The sequence below is a fragment of the Peromyscus leucopus genome, chromosome 12 (assembly GCF_004664715.2).
Source record: "Peromyscus leucopus breed LL Stock chromosome 12, UCI_PerLeu_2.1, whole genome shotgun sequence".
Classification (NCBI taxonomy): Eukaryota; Metazoa; Chordata; class Mammalia; order Rodentia; family Cricetidae; genus Peromyscus; species Peromyscus leucopus.
Genome location: NC_051073.1, coordinates 38,029,660 through 38,051,635, shown reverse-complemented (window position 1 = coordinate 38,051,635; position 21,976 = coordinate 38,029,660). Strand labels below are relative to the sequence as shown.

The window sequence follows — 21,976 nt, the reverse complement described above, 5'->3', positions numbered from 1 at the left end:
TCACAACTCCATGTTTATGTCTCAAGTGTGTTTTGAAGCCAAAGCATGAAAACAACATATAGCTTCATGCAGACTGTTTGTTGTTACTGTTTTTATTTATTTGTTTGTTTATTATGTATTTGTTACCTGGTTGCCTGGAAACCTGAGATTGAATGACAGTCCCTTTGCTTAATGTTAAGAGCTAGAATAGAGAGCTTAGAAGTTCAAGTCAGTGTCAAGAGGAGATTCTAGATTTTTCCCATGACAACTGTCAAGTTACCAAGCTGTAATGTGCTTTGTTATACAAACTAAAACTTCATTTGGAATTGAGTGGCTCTATAGAGTTGTCATTGTGTTTGACATAGGCCTTTCTGGGAAGAGCGACTCACACAGTCCTGGAGAAAGGATAGAAGCCTCTTGGCGAAAGTGTCTCTCAGTCAAGAGTGAATCACAGTGCTCTTCCTGCTGTTGGGGACTCCACGATTCATGAACTCATCAAGGATTTCATTTGTACTTCCCTGGTGCAAAGTTAACAAATGAAACCACCCCAGCCGGTGTGCATTTCAGATACTTTCAACATTGTACCTTCTCTCCAGACAGTAGTGTAGCAATATTCTTCTGAGAGATTAGGGTAGAAATCGAATAGCTCCCATAGCTAGTGTTTTAGCAAAATCTGAATCACTTCTTCCTCCATTTGTCTCCCAGCACTCAGATCTCTTCACCTGGAATGCTCGTGTAAGAGAACAAATAAAGAAAAGACAGAAGGAAAAAGAGAATAGGGAGGGTGAGGCTTCTAGATTCTAGAAAAGGGGAAGGAAGAGAAGAGAACAATGATGGAGGGGAGGAGAGAACGAAGGGGTAATGACTGACATTTACCAGCTGCTCAGAAATAGCCTCCAATGGTGCACACATGCACTCTGAGTTTCAGTTCATCTGTCATTTCATTTCTGGGAGTTCAAAGGAAGTAATGGTGGCTATTTTTTTTTTTTTTTTTTTTAGCATTCTTGATGAAAGAAAAATATGGACAATAGTAGTCTTAATAGTACTTAAGATCAACTGAGAAAAAATGAACTCCCTTTGATTGGAAGTTGCTCACTGAAGGACAGGCTCCAAACATGTTGGGTTTTGTGTGTTTCAGTGAAAGGAAAGGACTCTGTGGGAAACAGTGGTGGAAAGAAAAATCCAATGAGAACCTTTAGGTGTGTGTCCACAGCTAGCATGCAGAGGTTCACACCAGCTCTGGGACACCAGATTGATTGTGTTCTCAAGGGACATGCATTGATGATCCCATCATGGAATGACTGTGTCACTGAGTCTGTCTCCCCCCTCTCCTTGAACTGCAGGAATCACCACAGTGCTCACCATGTCCACGATTGTCACTGGGGTGAGCGCCTCCATGCCCCAGGTGTCCTATGTCAAGGCAGTGGACGTGTACATGTGGGTCAGCTCCCTCTTTGTGTTTCTGTCAGTCGTTGAGTATGCGGCCGTGAATTACCTCACCACAGTGGAAGAGTGGAAGCAGCTCAACCGGAGAGGAAAGGTACAGCTTCGCCTTGAGTGTCAGCTCCTTTCCAAATGTGGCTGGCTTGATTTCTTTTCCTGTTGCTGTGATAAAATACCCTAATGAAAGCAACTTCCAGGAAAGAGGACTTATTTGGGCTCACAGTGCAAGGGCATTGACCGTCATGGTGGGAATGTTGAGGCAGCGGGAGCTTGAGGCAGCTGGCCATATTGCATCCAGCAGCCAGAAGCAGAGAACGACGCAAGCTAATGCCCCTTTCTTCGCTTGTATCAATGGACCTCAACCTGTGGTGCATGACCCATGGGATTGATCAACCTTTTCACAGGGATGACCTAAGGCCATTAGAAAACACAGATATTTACATTAATATTCGTAACAGTAGCAGAAATACAGTTATAAAGCAGCAATGAAAATAATTTTATGATTGGAGTCACCACAACATGAAGAACTGTATTAAAGGATCACAAAATTAGGAAGGTTGAGAACCACTGGCTTATATAATATAGGGTCCTAGCCAGGGAATGGCACCACCCACAGTGGGAGGGGCTTCGCACCTCAAACAATACAATTAAGTTGATCACCTACTGACAGGCCCAGAGGCCCACCTGTCAAGTGAGTCTAGATTATGTCAAAATGACAATTAGCATTAAACATCCCAGGGGCAGAGACTAACTTCTTTAGTAAACTTCTACTTACAGTTCTTAAACTCTTGCATTAAATCCAAATGCCTTGATAAGGGACAAGTGAGCAAGATTGTGACAGTGTAATGTGGAACCTTAATCTCTGCTCCATGCTGGCAGTGTTTTCTTCAGCATCCTCATTCACCTTCACCAAGGGCTTTTGTGTGCGAAGAATTCTTCTTAGTGTGCATTGGTTTACTGACTCTGCCCCATTAAAAAAAAGGGGTTGTTGTACAAACCACATGCTTTCTAATAGATGACGGTGGTAGTGGTGGTGGTGATGGTGATGGTAGCTAGAATGTATTGAGTGTTCATTTTATATTGGAATTATGCCAACACCTAAAATATTTGATTTGATTTTCATAGTCACCCTGAGAGGTCAATGTTTTCTCACCTTCATTTCACACATGTAAAGTGCATCCAAGGTCACAGAGCTAAAGGGCAATCAGGATTAGCTTGTGAGTCTATGACTCCAAAGGCTCTGCTCTCAATCAATAATGATATGGTTGTTTCCCTCGTCACTTAGAAAAGTGTTAAAACAAAAAGAGGGGTTCTTTTCCCCATAATATCTTGGCAAAAGGGTATCTTCTGCACTCTTAAAGTGATCATCATTTTTTTGATATTGCTTAACAAATGTATTGGTTGCTTTTTTGGGTACTTTATTTCACAAAGGATTTGGACATCAATCTCCTGTACTTATGAAAACTTATATAAGATATTGCACCTCTGAATCCTAACTGATAAGATTCACCCATTTGTTTGCTAAAACTACATTCAAGAAGCAATCTCTCTGTGTGCACATACACATGACTTTAATGAAATATATTCACACTGACTTTACAGATATTGTGTGTGTATGTGTATGAATGTTTTGCCTGCATGTATGTTGTGTACCACATGTGTACAGTGTCCACAGAAGCCTGCTATAAGGCATAAAATCCCCTGGAAATGGAGTTACAGGCTCCGTGTAACCTGCCATGTGAGTACTGGAAACCCAACCCAGGTCCTCTACAAGAGCAGTAAGTGCTTTTCATTGCTAAGCTACCTCTCCAGCCCCAAGGTTTGCAGATTGCCATATGAGCATTTGTGCATACTCAGAACATTGTTTGATATTTTATTTTTTTCTAATGAGAGCATTTCTCACTTTCACATGGTTTTTAATATCATCTTCCACTGAGACTTCACATCAGGTCCCCTGTTTAAGTTGTGCAGAAACAATCTTCTCTGACTTATAAATGCAGAAGCAGAATCTTAAGGAAATAGAATGACTTGAAAAATGATACCAGAAAAAGTGATTTCCAATTCAGGCCTCTGAGGATAATGTCAGTCTTTCACTTTATGGCCTTTGATTCAAAGCCCTACAGGGACTGAATATTTTATTCTACATGCTTGTCTTTCTTTTGTTGACTATTTGAGGCTTTGCCATACACAGATGCATCCTGGGGTACATGCAGGTGTGAGGACATCATGAGCTTTCAGTTGCATGTGGCACTAGAGGGCATTACCTGTGTTCTTGTATAGCCTAACTTTGCAGGCCTAAAGTAAAACCTCAGATTCTACATACATATCTAACATGATGTTAAAGCCACTGGTCTTTACTAACACTGGAGATAGGAATGATTTGCACAATATGTGCCATGAAAGACAAATGGGGGAGATTGTGTACAGAGGGAAAGATGTTTTTCTTTGTTTTAATGTGAGTAGTTAATCCAAGGACCAGACACTGCAGTAAACTGAGATCACTCATCTATTTCTTTGATTCTGAAGTATGTCTTCCTGCTCTTACCAGCTTCACAATGTACTTGTTCATACCACCTGAAAGTTTTTATTATCAGTTAAATTTGTTCTTTAACAATTTTCCCCATGGAAATCATACACACTGACTGCTTTTACCAGATCTTCTCCTATTCTGAAATTCATGCTGATTCATTTTGAGGTTTTTTTTTTATTATTAATAAGAAATTTTCTATTTATTTTACATACCAACCACAGATTCCCCTCTCCTCCCTCCTTCCTCCTTCCTCCTTCCTCATTCCTCCTCCCACCCCACAGCCTTCCCCTCAAACCCATTCCCCATTCCCACCTCCTCCAAGGCAAGGTCTCTCATGGGGAGTCAGCAGAGCCTGGTACATTCAGATGAGGTGGGTCCAAGCCCCTCTCAGTTTAACCAAGGCTGTCTATATGAAGCTGTCTGTTGGAGCTTGGTGGACTTGCTATTGGATCCTCAACTCAAGACAAATATTCTCCCTCTTCCAGAATCTACCAATAACTAGTAGTTAATCTGTAATGCATGATGAGCTCTTCCTTCATCCAGACTAGTGATTGACGGGGCAGTTTGTTGTGTGGCCAGTGAAGGTACCCACAGTTCATCTGTGTTCGTGATTTTGTGGTACAGAATCTAGAGGGTGGTCTTTATCAGCCATTCACCACATCTCCTAGTTCTTCTATATCTTCTATTCCTCTTCCACAGTGTTTCCTAACCTTTATAGGAGGTAGTGTGGATATCTTGTCCAGGGATGAGCCTTCACTCATCACTTATTCTTGGCGCCTTGAGGAGCCATTAAGTCTACAGTCACTGCAAGAAGGGACTTGTCTGATTGAGGTGAAACATAGCTTTTGCCTATGTGTATAAACACGGATATTTAAAAGGGAGTTTGATGCTGTGTTAATTTAATTAAACAGTAGTAGTAAGTTCCCTTTCTTGAGCCTATTATGTCCCCAGGTTGTTAACAAGGATGACAGTACCATACACGGGCCTTAGATTCAAACAGAGGTTGATTTGTTACCTCCAACGTCCATGCTGCTACTGTATTGGTGTGTCTATCTTTCCTATGAGGCTGGTTTTGTGATTTGTAGGACGACATTTGAAGCTCTTCTCCTCCCCCCCCCTCCCGCTAGCCCACATAGCACATTCTAGGACTTGGAAAGGTAAATAGCAGGCAGGAGGTTTCCAGCTCAGTTTGAACTTTACTTTCACTATTTGTGTGGTATGTTCAACAATAGGATCTTATACTCTAGTTGTTGTGAACAAGCAAGAGGGCTGACAAGAACTTGTATAGTTTGAGGGCCTTGGGGGCAGGGGGGGGGGCTCCCAGAACAATTCCTATGAAGGTATCCCATGTCTATAACTGGGAATTTGTTTAGTTAACCCACAGCTTCTAAGGAGGAGAATTATCTGGCTATGCATGGTAACTCCCTTCATCTCTCTTTTCTATTTTTAATTTGGGTTACAAGGAGTAGACTTCCATATGCTTTTTCACACACACACACACACACACACACACACACACACACACTCACACATCTCAGCTACCCACTAAAGACCAGGAACTGAGCAAACATCACAGCTAATAATTTTTAGAACTGTCCTTAGTATTGAACTTAGCCCAGAAAGGAAAAGGGAAGTTACTTTGTGTTATCTGTCATCAGAGAACTCAGTCTGTAACAGTCAGATCTGTGATCTAGAGACAAAAAGTAAAGACCATTTCTAAATCTGTTCCTGTCATACAGTTCATTTACAAACCTGGAAAATAGTAGCTTGTTGGTAAATTGTGGACTATAAGCTTTGATCAATGACCTGGGTAATTTTAGACTGTCAATATGGAGAAAGAAAATAATACTCCTGTTCCTTAAAGATTAGTCTTCTTAAACAGGCTGATAGCATTTATTCAGATCAAAAGTAGACAGCAGGTGAGATGGCCCAGCAGTTATTCTGGATAGGAAAAAAAAACTACTGACAATATTGTAACTATTATATACTTAAATTTTTGGTTGAACATTATTGACTTTATGAGGCTAATCAGTCTTAACTTCAATGCATCTTTATTTTGTCCATATTTAATTTATTACAGAGATTTCCTGTTATTAAAACAAAAACAGGTAATGTAATTCAACTGTATGGGTCCCCAGTGGTTTAGTTAATTGACTGCATAGAAGCCTCTGTGTCTTTTCAATTCAGTAAAATATCGTAGTTTTACATTGCAATGAACCAAATACACATTTTGATAGAGTTGACTCTGCATCCTCCAATTTAAATTCTGAATGATTTTGTTTGGAGTAGCCTTTCCATATTTGCTCATTTTTCAACTCCCCCAAAGATCAAGAAGGATTTTATTTTCTCCAAAAGCAATTACTAACAGCTGCTTCATTGACACTGCTCCATGCTAGTGAGCACCACTACCTCCCAAAGCAAAACTCAAAATAAAAAAAAATCAGCACAGATTTATTCAATCAGACTAGAAATCATTGATAATTTACTTCTTCAGAAAAATAAGCCAATTTCATTTTAGTTTATTGGGCTTTGTTAGCATCACTTAGAAGTAGCTTTAGGCAAAAATGGGAAGGCCTGGATAGTTTCATTTTAAAGAGCAAATAAAACTCTTTCACTAACTCACCCCCAACTGGAGTCTAAGTAGGCAGTTACTATTGTTCTGGTTTGAGATTAGAAACTAAAACAAAAGACATGGATCTATGTATTATTATGTTCACGTTAAAGAGGAAAAGTAAGTTGGAAAGCTAATCCAAGGAGCCTATATTGATGCTGTGAAAAATCACATTAACCCTCATCTCACAAAGCCATGGCAGACTGTTCATGTTATCAGAACAAAGAGGAATGTAAACATCTGGGACAACTGTGTATCAGTTCAGAATTATATTAGAAATTATTGACATTGTACTTGTGTAACATTATGGGATGCCTAAATATCACACGGAATTAAATATATACCTCCTTGCTACCTCAGAATTTGTAAGACGATGCTTCCCACTTATTATTAAATGATTCTTTTAGTCAGATGCCAGAAGCAAAACTAGAATTCTGTTTTTTAATAATGGGCAAGACAAGTTTAATGTTCATGGAAACTATTTAATATCTGACTTATATTTTCTGTAGTTTCTATCCATAACATCATTTTTTTGTGACTTACTAAAGAAAAGTCTTTTTGACAGATTTCTGGAACGTACAATATTGATGCTGTTCAAGCCATGGCCTTTGATGGATGCTACCATGACAGTGAGACTGATGTGGACCAGACTTCATTCTCTCTACACTCAGAAGAAGACTCCATGAGAGCAAAGTTCACAGGGAGCCCCTGTACAGATTTGTCTCGGATAAAGAGAAAGTCTATGGGAGGAAACGTTGGTAGAATCATCCTAGAAAACAACCATGCCATTGATACCTATTCTAGAATTGTATTTCCCATCGTTTATATAATATTTAATTTGTTTTACTGGGGTATATATGTATGAAGGGGACTTTTTTGCTTGCTGATTTTTTTTTTTTTCTCTTTGCAGTACTTAGGACCTTGCATGTGCTAAATAAGTGCTCTGCCATCCCCAGCCTGAAGAGGAATTTTTAATGTAAATTTCAGATGGTGTTATTTACCTCCTGGATATGAGTTGGACAGTTAAACTGGGATAGAGCCAGTCATGTCTCTTGGCCTAAAGAACATGTAAAAGCTGGTTGATTTACAGTTAGTGCAATGTTCAGAGTTCTGGGAGAAATTTGGCTCTATAAATAAAGTATCACAGGCATGCGTATTATGAAGGAACCTTCTTCATCAGGAATAAATACTTTGTAACTATTTTATCCTGACCTTTTCCTTTCATGAAAATGATCTTTAAAAAAAAAAAAAAACAAAAAAACTAGAGAATAAAGCTGGACTATGGCATTTATTCAGGGAAAACTGATTTCTTGGTGTCTGCCAAGTGACAAATGACATTGCCCTAAGGGATAACATGGTTCCATCCACACACAACTGAAAGTCCTGTAAACAGCTCACTTCTTTTTATCTCCAGTCACATTTTCTATATATTATACTTCATATATGATTGAGTTTAAAATGGAAAAAATATTTAAGCTTCACTCAGTCTTGTTTTTTAACATTATATTCACCTACAGTCATCAGTAACAGTATTTAGTGTTTTGTAAATGGGGTATAGGTTTTATAACTGCATTTATGTTTTTATTAGTTACTTTTCTGTAGCTGTGATGTAACATAATTGCTGTGGGATGTTCTCTATGCTGTGAATATGTTGCTCTGATTGGTTAATAAATAAAGTGCTGATTGACCAGTAGCCAGGCAGGAAGTATAGGTGTGACAAAGAGAGAGGAGAATTCTGGGAACAGGAGAGCTGAGGCAGGAGACGCTGCCAACTGCCACCATGAGTAGCAAGCAACATGTAAGATACCAGTAAGCCATGAGCCATGTGGCAAGGTATAGATTTATAGAAATGGGTTAATTTAAGATGTAAGAACTAGATAGCAAAAAGCCTGAACCATTAGGCCAAACAATTTAAATAATATAAGCATCTGTGTGTTTATTTGGATCTGAGCGACTGTGGGCCTCGGGGCAGGACTGGAGATAACTCCAGCTACATATAATGACCAAAGCAACTTTTAGGAGAAGAGTGTATTTGCTCTTCCAGTTCCAGAGGGATAAGAGCCCATGATGGCAGAGAAGCATGACAGCTAGCAGCAGGCACGGTGGTAGAAGGAGCCAGATGGGAGCTTACATCTTCCAACCACACGCAGAATGAACTGGAATGGGCTCAGATCTTTAAACTCTCAAAGCCTGTCCCCAGTGATGTAATTCCTCCAACATTTGCTCAATTTCCCATAAACGGTGCCACATGAGCCAGTCCATGGAAGACATTCTCACTCAGACCACCACAGTGCTTATGTAAGTTTTCTTCATAAAATGTTGATTGGCAGCCTACATGTGTCAGGCACTTCATTAACTGTTAGGTACCAAAAAAGAGAAAAAGAAATGACCTCTTCTTCCTCTCCTGAATGGACAGCCATGAAAGAATGGCAAACTTGGTGGCTGTGAGCAAGGAGTCGGGAGCCTTGTCTGAACAGGAGGATGTCAACGGAGGGAAAGGAGCATCCATGAAGAGACTCTCCACTCAAACAACTGAGGGCTGTTTGGACATCACACCAAGCAAAGATATTGAGTGAGATGTATGTATACCACAGTGATTTTCATTGCAACAAGTAAATCAGGCCAAGTGGGCATTACATACATGTTGTTCAGTAGAAAATCTTCCCATGGAGGCATTGATCTTTCAGATTGGCAGTATACCTGATTCAGTGTGGGGTATTTGATTTAAAAGGCACACTTTAGAGAAAATCCCTTGGCAGGAAATCAGAAAATTTCCCCTTGTTATTTTGATTGCTGAAATGAATTAAGAAATAAATTAAATAAAGGAGTCATTCCAATGTATTGTCTTTTATTTTTACCGAACAGTCAAACAAAGTGGTTTGAATTCTTCATTGCTGGTTGAAGAAACAAATAATTTCTTGCAAGACTGACAGTAACATTGCTTTTGCCTCTTATGAGCCACATAGATTTCAAAAAATTATCTCTCCCTCCTGCGTATGAAGGAGTAAAATAATTCTTCCTATATTATGCATTTTCTGATATACATACTAATTCTGAGAAACTTAATTTTATTTTCTTAATTATTTCAAAATGGAAAAATACAATTTTTCCAACTCTTTCAAAACTTCTCAGAGATTATACTTTTTCTAGGATACTATCCAAAAAAATGAGACAATATTTATGTTAAACCCTATCCATTTAATTGTAAATGGATGATAATTTAACTTTTAAATTATATATTTAATGGCTGTTAGACTTGACTTAATAAGGATACTTTTATAAGGTTATGTTTTGGAAATAGAGTAGAAATTACTATCATAGGTGGTTGAAGATTTATAACTATTAATTGCTGTGGTAACAGTTGGAATATATTTATGACTTTGACAAATTCTATGTGTGATTAAAAAAGAAAATAATGTAGAAACAGAAACAGCCCCACTGTTTCCTTCATCCAATTATCTGGCTCTTCAGAGGTGTCTGTTTTTCACATACTTTGAATTGCAGCACTCACAATGCCAAGTGCTTCCCCTGAGCATATTCATTCCACCGTTTTAAATGAGATGTGTCATGGGACACACTTGCAATCTAGCCTAGAAGAGTAGGCCTCTGTCACACTCCACATATTCCCTATGTTCTCTTGAGGGCCATTAATGCACAACAGTTGGCCAATCAAATGTAACTCTTGCTAACATCTAGAAACACAGGCAGTATATTTCCCAGTAATAAATGTCTAACACTTAGACATAAAATCAGTTTACTGCACCAAGGAATTTGTCAGACCATTCAGAATGAGCTGCAAGGATGTTAGTCGGTATGCTTCTCATCAAATCCACCATTTGTGGAACAGAACTGTTCCCGGTAGCTTCATTGCTGCGAGGGAGAGACAAGATTTCTGGGTAGGTTCTCATTTCAAGAATGAAAGCAGAGTTATCTGGAAAATATATATGTGACAGAGAGCATTTAATAGTTACCTCATTTCAATTTTCACTTCATTTACTGATCACAATCCTGAACAGACTGTGCATGAGTGTTCACTGAGGGATAAGCCTGGATAAAATGGGAGGATTTCAGAACATAAGCTGCTTTGTAAGATTTTTTTTTTAAGCTAGCCAGCTTGTAAACCTTACCTAAATATAGAAATGGGCAGGTTTACAAAGACTACTCAAGGAAACCTATGAAAGGGTATATCTGAACACTGGTTTATGGTTTTATTATAATTAGAAAAGTATTGCTTCACTATTTAAAAACATAGATAGCAATTGATTAAATATGTCTACCAAAAACTAGACATTTAATGTTTTAATTATATTATTTGAGGTTTTCTTTTAATAGCATCTTTTTTCCTTTTCAGTATGTCTAATTATACTTGGTTTTCTCCATGTTTTATTATCATAATAGTTAAATTTCAATTCCAGTGTTTTTCTTTTACTTTTTATTCTTTATTGAAAATAGATTCTTTTCACATACAATACAACCCAACCACAGTTTCCCCTCCCTCCACTCCTCCCAGCTCCCCACCACCACCTCCCCTCTTCTCCAGATAAACTCCCGTTCTGTCTTCCATTAGAAAAGAACAGGCCTCCAAAGGACAACAACTAAACATGACAAAATACAATAAGGCAAGGCAAGAGCCCTCACACTGAAGCTGGACAAGGCAATATAACAGGAAGAAAAGAGTCCCAAGAGGAGGTAAAAGAGTCAGAGACAAGCCACCTGAAGTCATGTTGCTGTCACGGTGGCCATGTTGCCACCGGTGGCCATGTTGATGTCTTTGGCCATGATGACATCTGTGATCTGTACTGCCAGAAACCAGGTGGAAGTTCATGATCTGTACTGCCACTGACTGTGAAGGGCAAGGAAGCTTCTTTTGCAGTGGTATTGATGACTGCAGAATCACAGTGGAGAATGAGAGACGTATAAGGCTTTTGTGACAACCTTGTTCCCTACCTCCACTCCCACCCCATTCCCCAAAAATGTATTGGCAGGAAGAGAAATCTTTAAACATGTGATAGGGATCCTGAAGTATAGCTCTACACAGTTGATGGCTTCTGGCAGGAGTAGGAATAAGGAAGGACTCAGTTTTCTTTAAGAGACTGGCCACTAGGAGTGTGACCATGCTCCAGAGACTATATGGCTAACACAAATTGGACTTGGTATTTTCTTCTTCTTTTCTTCTTCTTTTTTTTCTGGGAGCAGTCACAAGGGGGATTGGACCTGGGAAGACAGGGAAGTGAATGTGATCAGGGTGCATTATGTGAAACTCCCAAATAATCAATAAAAATATGTTGAAATTAAAGAGTCAGAGACAAACCCTATCTCACTGTTAGGAGTCCCACGAAAACACCAAGCTAACAACCACAACAAAGGACCTGGTGCAGACTCATGCAGACCCCATGCTTGCCCTTCAGTTTCTGTAAGCCCATGTGCGGGGAAGGAGGTCAGGAAGAGATGGTCATTGGGATCCACTGGAGATGAGGACGGTTGGTGGGGGAGGCCTGCAACTGGTGTTCTGTTGCAGCTGTAGGGAGGGGCCTGAGGGGTTGGGTCTTGGGGAACAGAAAGCACCATTTTTTTTCCTAATGGAAATTTGTGTATACTTTTATTTACTATTTAAGCACTTACATTGCTGTTTATCTTACACCTTCTCCTGTGTCTGTAGTGACAGCAGACTGGGGACCTGAACTTCTTAAGTTACCTCCTATCGAGAAATACAGCCACATTGTGCCATTCATGGACAGGACTTTCTTCTTTGATTTACAAACAACTCTCTGTACTGCTTTTCCTGCAAACAAAATTAAAATGATATAAAGTGTGTTACTGAATGGATATATGCATTGTCATTTACCTAATCTATTTTTATCTGCAAAGCATCAGAATCATTTCCCATCATATATTTTCATAACATTAAAATATTTAGAGATGAAATCAGCTTTGAAAACAAATGAATTTCTAGTTGTATTCAAATTTCAGCATTTTTAAAAATAAGAATCTCCCCCCTTCTCATTTTTTTCCCATTAGAACCTGCCACATCGGTTTTTCCCACTTGTCTGCCCAGAAGTTCTGGGTACAGGTTAGTGTCAGGAGAAGCACTTAAGTTTAGCTAATTTTTATCCTAAGTGGAACTAACACTCTCTTTTATCATAAATTGGAATTATATAAAATGCTTGTTTTAAAGTCAAGTCCTATTTATTGAAAAGCTGGTCACGTCTACAACTCCTACTGTAGCCAAACACTTTTGCTGTGGTAGTAAATATTAGAAAATGTGAGATTGAAATGTTTGCATATGAGTTATCACAGAACCATAATCTGTGGCTGCATTGTCTTGATTTTTGCAACTGGGTTAGTCTTCCTGAGGAAAGTCATCTCATTTTTAACTGTGCCATGCATGATCCTATCATATTGACATGGAGATGAATGAGAAAAATAACTATTCCTAAGATATAATTATTAGAACATAAAATTCAGTGAGATCATACAACTCCCCCAAATATGCAAGAGAAAGGTACTATTTCAAAGAGACCTCTGTAGCTGAGGCAACTGTAATTTCCTGACAATCAATGTCACTCTTCTATGATCCCACTTATGAAATGAAGCCACCTCTTTTGAACCACATGAACGTGTGTCCTTTAAAAGTATCAATGTATAAGGTTCTACTTGATTTTAAGAAACCTATCACTTTTTCAACTGCAGTTTGATTCTCTTGGATTTAACAAAAAAATATTCAACATTTTTCTCCTCTTTGAAAGTCAAAACAGTGGATATTTATGAGGGTGACTTATTCATGCTATTACAATAGGAAAGACATATACTAATGAAGAACACCTCACAGTTAAGGAAGGGACCCAGAAGAGTCAAGAAGGAAGACAACCATGAGCCTTGTTGTCTTAGGGCAGAGGCCTGTCTTATCTTACAATACATAAAATCGTCATGGCCATTCCCTGGAATCCAAAATGATGGGGGCATTTATTGAAAGGCAACACTATAGCCACCACTGCTCATACAACCTCCTGCTGTACTGTATGTCACTGTTCTGTGATGGAGCCCAGTGTAGAAGAGACACTTCATAAGCTGAGAAAACAATAGAAGGTTTTTTTTTTTTTTTTTTTTTTTTTTTGGCAATATACTGATCATTGTTGTAGCAAATATCAAAGTCAGTTTAACTATCAGTTAGTTTATCTGAAGGATATGATGACTCTTTTCATCATAGGATCAGCGCAACTTGTTATGGAACATATTTTTTACAAAAAAAAAATGTTGCAAAGCCCTTTTAAACAAATGTGTCGCTAGTTGAAAACTCCTTACCTTGAGCAATAAAGAGTGGGTGAGTCTGAAATGGCATTACACTTCCATTGTGAACCAAGAAGTCTTTCTAACACTTGATATACAAGCCTGTATCCTTTAAAAGTAACAGATAGCTCCATCATTTCCCAAACTAGCTGAGTCAACAAGGAAGGAGGAAAAGAAAAGGAAGGAAGTGTTCACCCCCCATTCACTGCTTCTTTTACCCCATCAGAGAACATTAATTCAAGCATTTCTGAGCATTTCACACTTCAAAGGGGTGCTGTAGCCACAAAAACCACACATCAAATAAATTTTTAGGACAATCACACTATACCAAAATAACTTAAAATATGTTTAATTAGGTTGTGTCTCTGGGTGAGGTCATATTTATATTAAATATTGGATCAATGAGAAAAGAGTATCATTTTTAAATAAATGTGGGACTCAAAGAGAATGTTTTGTGAGAATGAGTTCTAATAATTGAATGTGATTTAGAAAAGATAATGTAATTTAGATGTAGGAACAAATACAAGACAAAGGAATAACAGGTAGAAACTGAAAATATGGTTGGTACACAAAATGACCTTCTTAAAGTCTGATATGGTACATATCTTGGGAATGATTCCAATTTGAAGATTATCTATCTATCTATCTATCTATCTATCTATCTATCTATCTATCTATCTATTTATCTTATTCTAAGTAACATCCCAATAAAGACTGAAGTAATCTAATGGTTCTTGTTTATTTATATGAAGGATGGTGGAGAGTATGACCTTTGATAATCAAAGCAATTAGTTGCATGTAGGCCACCAAGTAATCAAGACAACATGCCAACTTAGAAAATCAGCCCACTTTTTTGAAGTTTTTCATTATTTGATTCTGTCCCAATATTATGATTAACTCCTTTGATTGTGGTTGAGTTGTGTTGATGGAATTATTCATGAGTTTTACTTAGTTAATATGGACTATATATGTATTATATTGCTGTACCATGTTTTATATAGAATAATTTGACCCCATTGTGGGTGTAGATAGAACAAAGATCTATATATTTTTATTAATTATTGTGACAGGAGGTCTACTGCTATTCCTCTTTGGACACTCAGCATATCCCAATGCTTTGGAGTTACTTAGTTATTAATCAGTTGCTTAATAAATAGACACCTAAGTAAAGACATGCATTTATGTATGCAAAACACTTTGTTACTACAAACATATTTTCAGGCATTGTGGCAGTTTGAATGGAATAGTCCCCATAGGCCATATTTGAATGTTTAGTCAGTAAGAAGTGACACTACTTGAGAAGGATTAAAAGATATGGCCTTGTTGAAGGAAGTGTGTCACTGAAGGCGTGGGACTTTGAGGTTTTAGAAGAGCAAACCAGGCCCAGCATCTCTTTCTTCCTGCTGCCTGTGGATATGGATATAGTACTCTCAGCTACTTCTCCAGCCCCATATCTGTCTGCCTGCATGCCATCATGCTCCCCACCATGATGATTAATGGACAAAGTCTATGAAACTGAACACAGCCCCAGTTGGTCATGGTCTCTTCACAGCAATAGAATGGTGACTAAGACAGGCATAAAACCTACTCAAATCTCTTTTGATTCCCCCCAGCTTAGACCTTAAATCCAATCTGAAGAACCTGTCATGAAAATACTGTACAATTTCAACCTTAAATACATTGTTCCCTCAACTTTTCCATTTCATTCTGTTCAGGCTAGGGAATGGGTAAGCAGAATACAGAAAGAACTTGACAAAATATTTTTTGTTTGTTTGTTTGTTTTTCGAGACAGGGTTTCTCTGTGTAGCTTTGCGCCTTTCCTGGAACTCGCTTTGGAGACCAGGCTGGCCTTGAACTCACAGAGATCTGCCTGCCTCTGCCTCCCGAGTGCTGGGATTAAAGGCGTGCGCCATCACCGCCCGGCTCAAAATATTTTTTATTTAAGAACATGTTTTAGCTTTCTGTTTGCTGATGAATAGTACTTGTAGGCAGGGGAAACTTTATAAGCATACAGCCTGGGATAAGCATGCAAGGGATTCACCTTGGCAATTTAATATCTGAGATCATCATCTTGAAATTGAATTAGCTTTTGCAGTGTTCCATGGCTGCCCTCTGTCTGGCATGGCCCATGATATAGGTCCTGAAAAGGTCAAGGCAGTTCATATATCCCACAGCGTTTGTGGGTGGTCACTGCAGATACTAATTATACATTAAAATTGTGGGACCACGGCATTAAGAACTTAAGTAACAGGTTGGAGCAAGCCTTTTGCACAGCCCATTCCAGGCAACTAGTTGACCTGGCTGGGAGGTTGTCACTTTTTATGTTTGACTCACTCCCTGCGGGTTAGGGTATTCCCAATTTCCAGGAAACTGATTTTGCTTACCCCTGGCACAGTGGACAATGAGATGGAAAAATTTATAGCCCATGGACAATAGCTTGTTGACACTCATGGATTCACCTGTTGTGGTAATTTGAATGTAATCAGCACCTATAATCTCATAGGGAGTGGCACTATTAAGAGGTGTAGCTTTGGAGTGGGTATAGCCTTGTTTTAGGAAGTGTGTCACTGTGGGGGGTGGGCTTTGAGGTTTCCTATGCTCAGGAAACTCAGTGCCTCAGTTGACTTCCTGCTGCTTGCAAGATATAGGACTCTCAGCTACTCCTCCAGCACCGTGTCTGCCTGCATGCCGTCATGCTCCCCACCATGATGATAGTGAATTGAACCTGTGGAACTGTAAGCTTGCCCCCTCAATCAAATGTTTTACTTTATAAGAGTTGCTGCGGTTGGCTGGGTGGTGGTGGCTCATGCCTTTAATTCCAGCCTCAGGAGGCAAAGGCAGGTGGATCTCTGTGAGTTTGAGGCCAGCCTGATTTACAGAGCAGGTTCCAGGACAGGCTCAAAAGCTACATAGAGAAAGCCTGTCTCAAAAGAAAAAAAAAAAAGAGTTGTTGTGGTCATGGTATCTCTTCACAGCTAATAAAAACCCTAACTAAGACACCTGTGTAGAGGGCACAGAGATCTGTGTGCTCACAGATAAACACTAGGGAAACCAGGAATGTTAAACATTCTCCAAAGGTGGAGATGTATAACCCATTTTTCACCCAGAAGGCTGGGAATGGATGTTTAATAGCCTGGTGTGTTGTACAATATTATTTTAAGGTGTGTTACTTTTGTTTATGTTGCATTTGTTTAACTCTGTGAAGCTGTGTCACTGTGCCTTTCTAAAACACCTAATGGTCTAATAAAGAAGTGAACAACTAATAGCAAAGCAGGAGAAAGGACAGGTGGGGCTGGCAGACAGAGAGAATATATAGAAGGAGAATTCTGGGAGAAAAAATAGGAAGAAGTAGCCAGAGAATGAGGAGGACTCCAGGGGCCAGCCACACAGCAAGCCACAGAGTAAGAGTAAGATTTACAGAAGTAAGAGAACAGGAAAAGCCCAGAGACAAAAGGTAGATGTAATAAGTTAAGGAAAGCTGCCAAGAAACAAGCCAAGCTAAGGCCATCATTTATAATTAAGAATAAGCCTCCATGTAGTTTATTTGGGAGCTGGGTGGCAGGTCCCCCAAAAAGATTTTTAAAAAAATGCTGGTATCCTCCCTGTTCTCCGTATGGACAGGCCACACCTGGCTCCTCTAGACTCTTATGTTTATCTCAGTCATCCTCCCTAGACCATTATCTTGAGCATTGTTTCTCTGTCATAAAGAACCCATCTTTATGTCACAGGTACTTTATAAATGAGAGTGGGGTTAGCTAATAACCTGGTGACCTTTGTGCTATCTGTATAATCAAAACCATACCACGTCCTAGCCCAGACTCTTTAGATGTCACATGTAGTCAGTCTATAGAACCCATCTTTATGGATGAGGTCACATGTACTTTAAAAGGAGTTTCAATGCAGTCATGCCTAAAGCTCTATTGTGTACATGGGATTAAGTTAATTATCACCAGGAAACTTTTTCCAAATTGTGCTGTACATTAAAGATGCCTAAAATAAAGTGCCCATGCCAGATTCTAGAAGTCTGAGCCAACACTATATAATGAGCTGTGTTGAACTGGACTTCCTTCTTGCCTCACATGGATTGACACTTGGCTGGCCTTGGTGGTCATAGAGCCCCCTACACATCTGTATACTAGAATGGCACTGAAGGGCTTAAAGGACAAGTGACCTTCAAGCCAGCAATGCAGTACAACATTTAACAGTAAAATCAAGCATTCACCGTGGTAGTAAAGGAGATACTGCAATGGAAAAGAATACTTTAATATATTAATACTTTTAATGGCAGTTTTTTTTAACTACTTGCATTTTCTGTTTGTGTGGGGTTCCACAAATCATATACCTGGCTCTGGTAGTCTGTGTTATAATATTAATGCAGGTGAGGGTTCTTTGGGAGGTCTACACATTAGGGTTCATTGAAATTAACTTTAAGTCTTGGCCTGATCTTGTGTTGACTGCCATGTCGCCTTTCCCGTTTGGGTCAGCACTCCTCCTAATGACTGGCTTTCTTCATCTGCTATGTCACCTTCTAGATGGTCTGAGCCCAGTTCGTTTCCACAAACAGCCCAGAGCATACCTAAGCATTCCACAAAAGGTGTCAGGGCAGGCTGCTCACTGGGCTTTATGCCTCTGACTGCTGTTTGGGACAAGGCCAGCTTCCCATCTTTGGGATCTTCAAGGAAAGAAGCAGCTATTAACACTGATTGCAATTCACATTTCACCCACAAAGCTCTAGAGCCATGCCTTAGGAATTCCAGATCCTTGCAACAGTGCTGGGATCTTCTGTAAAAGCTGCTCCAATGAGAGCAGAGGGGTAGATCTCCAGTTCTGCACCCAGCCAGCAACCCTCCTGAACATACACCAAGACTCTGTATAGGCTTTGGAGTTATTGTTACTTGGCTTATGGAAGGAGGTGACATGCTATTTAAATTTCCTGTCAGGCTCATAACCTGCAACTTCCCCAAATTTTCTACATCTCAAATTTCCCTTAAATTTCCAATCTTGCCTTTGGGTAGTTTGAACATAGATAATCATCATAAGACCTCGTTGGGCCCTTTTATTTACCTTCTGAAGAGCACAGTAAAATTAACTTCAGCATAGTATAAATATAAAAGTTGCGGAGGGTACCACCAGAAGAAATTCTCTAATGTCTAGGAATTATTAGGCTGTCACAACTAGGGTCCCAGCACTTTGCATCTAGTGCATAGATGCCAAGGATTCTGCTTAGACCCTACTAAGCAAAGCACAACTTTCCACACAAAAACTTACTAAACTAACATGGGTACCAAGAGGACCGAGATCAAGGAACCCTGCTGAAGGGCTGGGATACATCTCAGTGGTAGAAAACTTTTCCTGGCATGCCATAGGCAGTGTTTGGTAACCAACCCCAGGGGACCTGGTCTAATGTTATTTTAAAAAAATTGGGCTGCTAAGGTTAAATCCCTCATTCTTCCTATGACTCTGTAGCAGGCTTTTACTGATAATTTAGTCCCTTGCTGTCTGTTCCTTCACATGCAGAGAAGCAGCTACAGTTCTTCCTCAGAGGTTTTTTGTGTTTATTAGTAATCTTCATGACAAGCCTTCAAAATGGGGCCTGGGAAAATGCTAAGTGTCTCCAGTGTGTAGCTTTAACTAAAATTTCAAGTGAAAAACCTCATTAGGTGTACTCTTCTGTTATCCCATAGAATTTATGTAACTTTTAAAGAATAAATAGCAGTGTATAATTTTCTCTCTTAGAGTCCTGTTTCTATATTCAATAGCAGTTTATATTCAGAAGTTTATTCCTCATCTTGTTGGAAGTTCGAGCAATGTCATTTATGGACTTACAGTTCCTGAGTACTACTACTTTGAGCATGGGTCACTTTTAATTCTTAATGATTTTTAAAAGACTTATTATTTTATGTGTATGTGTGCATGCATGAGTGTATGTATGCACACCGGCTGCATGTAGAAGCCGTTGGAAACCAGGAGAATATATTGGATACCCAGGAACTGGAGACAGAAGTGGTCTGAGCCATCCACCATGGGTGATGGAAACTGGACTTGAGTCCTGTACAAGAGCAGTAGTAAGTGTTCTGTCCATCTATACAATGCTAGAAAACATCTTGTATACAATCTCATTTACTTCTTTACAAGTGCCCCCAAAGATGACCATAAGGTATCCATGAGGGAGTACATCTCATTTTACATAACAACCAAGAAAAAGTCCATCTCAAGGCTTATGGATAACATGGTAAGTAACAAAACATCTCAGTAAGGGAAACAGTCATATGCTTACCTCCTGTTTTGAGCGTATGGAGAAGGGAAGTATGCAGCATTTAATAAGAAAGTGTTATGCAGTCTAAATCACTTTGCTATAGGCACAGATGGCAAAAGAAGTTATACTATAAGCAGTAAAGAAAATAGGAAGGCTAACTCAGTTCTGTAAACACAAGTAATAAACACTTGGTAATCTCAAAATGAACTAAGCACATTTCCTATCCCCTGTGGATTTATACGATTACATGAATATGTAAAATTATTCTAATCAGTGATGGTATTTATTTATCAAATCAAATATTTTGAGTTCTGGGAGATTTATCACATGTAGAATCTTTGAAGACCTTGGGCTGGGCCATTCCTAAGCAAATTTGGCTTTTCTGAAGTTACTAAAACCCACAGATTATTGCAAGGTGATGTGACTGCATTAGTTTGTCTTACTTGATGAGTTTCATCATAGAGCCAACTGTATTTAATTCATGCTCTGGAGATATTTTTTAGATGCTATGTGAGATTTATCAAATTCCTCTCAGGTGAATAGCACCTTGCAGTTTTGAGACTCTTTTGCTTACTCTGTGTCACTCAGAGCTCACAGCAGCTTTCTTAGGTGAAAAAGAAACACTTTCACAGCTACAAAAACAGAAGTTTGAAGAGAATAAGGATAGGCAGCTTGAGTTCTATAGTCTGAATGTCAGCCTACCCCAGATATAGATAGTGAAATAAAGTCACCAATGTCAGTAGCATGGCCTTTGGGATGAGATTAGATGTAGCGTGAATTCTAATTGACCTACAAAATTGAGGTTATTTTTGTTATATTGTATATATGATATAGATATGATAAGATAAAAGGGTAGATTATTGAATTTACTTTTGAACCAACTACTAGTTTTAAATAAATATTTTACATTGATATGAATCTTTGTGTATTGATACAAATTTGAGTATATTTTTGTTAGAACATATTGTACATACATTTCTATTCTTGTTCAAGGTGTTGTACCTATATAACTCATTTAACAATGGCATGCAAATTTCTAATCCTTGAAAATTATTACCAACTAATTAGTATATAAAAAATGCAAGTTAGTAGTTAGTCATTACAAACTTGTGGTCATATTAGATATGTTTTCAAGATCAGAGATATATTTTAGATTGTCTTCAAACACTTGAGAGATCTACAGAATATGGCATTTAATCTATGTTTTAATAACATAGATTCTTTTTTATGATAATGAGACATGTCTCTTCCTGGTAGCACCAATCTACTTCAGAGAAGATGATGGGCATTGAAGAAACTTCATATGGCGTTTACTTTCTTTGTGGGAAAAGTTAGCCACTGGGCAAGAAAAATGCCCTTGCCTTGACTGCTGACAGTATGCTGTCCAAAGTGGACAAGCCAGACACAAAAGAAAGTGACTGCCAAATTTTGTCAAGACAAGGTAGGAGAGCCCTTCAGTATATACTGCTTCACAAAATAGTCTGTCAGATATGCTAGGCCTCTAGGCTGAAGATGGATACACCAATGTTGCAGAGGAACCATGGGCGGCTGTTCAGGCAGCCAGCTGTTTCTGTCATTTCTCACATTTTTTGGAAGTTGCTTGCTTGCACTTCCTGCTTACTCAGGTAATATTATTTCCTTCTCAGGTCTCTGATGGAGTTGAAGACTTTATAGTTATAGCTATAATTTTCCTTGTTACCAGGTTCAGAAAAGAAATTCACTAAAGAGGTTTAAAGTGCATAGGGTTGAGAGACATCAAAAGATAGTTTTGGTAAAGCAAGTTAGGATAGAAGGTGAATTAGGTACAACCCTTTGAACTCACCAAGATAGGATAGATAATGGAGTATTTTCTCTGAATTTGTCAAATACT

General features: G+C 38.9%; 1 protein-coding gene across 1 annotated transcript in view; it reads left to right on the top strand.

Moving 5' to 3' along the window:
* The window catches only part of Gabrr3 (gamma-aminobutyric acid type A receptor subunit rho3), a 49,611-nt gene extending 42,097 nt beyond the window's left edge, over window positions 1-7,514 (top strand). The window contains exons 8-9 of the mRNA XM_028879444.2: window positions 1,323-1,519; window positions 7,129-7,514. Coding sequence (XP_028735277.1) covers window positions 1,323-1,519; window positions 7,129-7,428 — 497 coding nt within the window. The 3' untranslated portion in view covers window positions 7,429-7,514. The remainder of the gene's footprint in view (window positions 1-1,322; window positions 1,520-7,128) is intronic.
* Window positions 7,515-21,976: the final 14,462 nt, after the last annotated feature.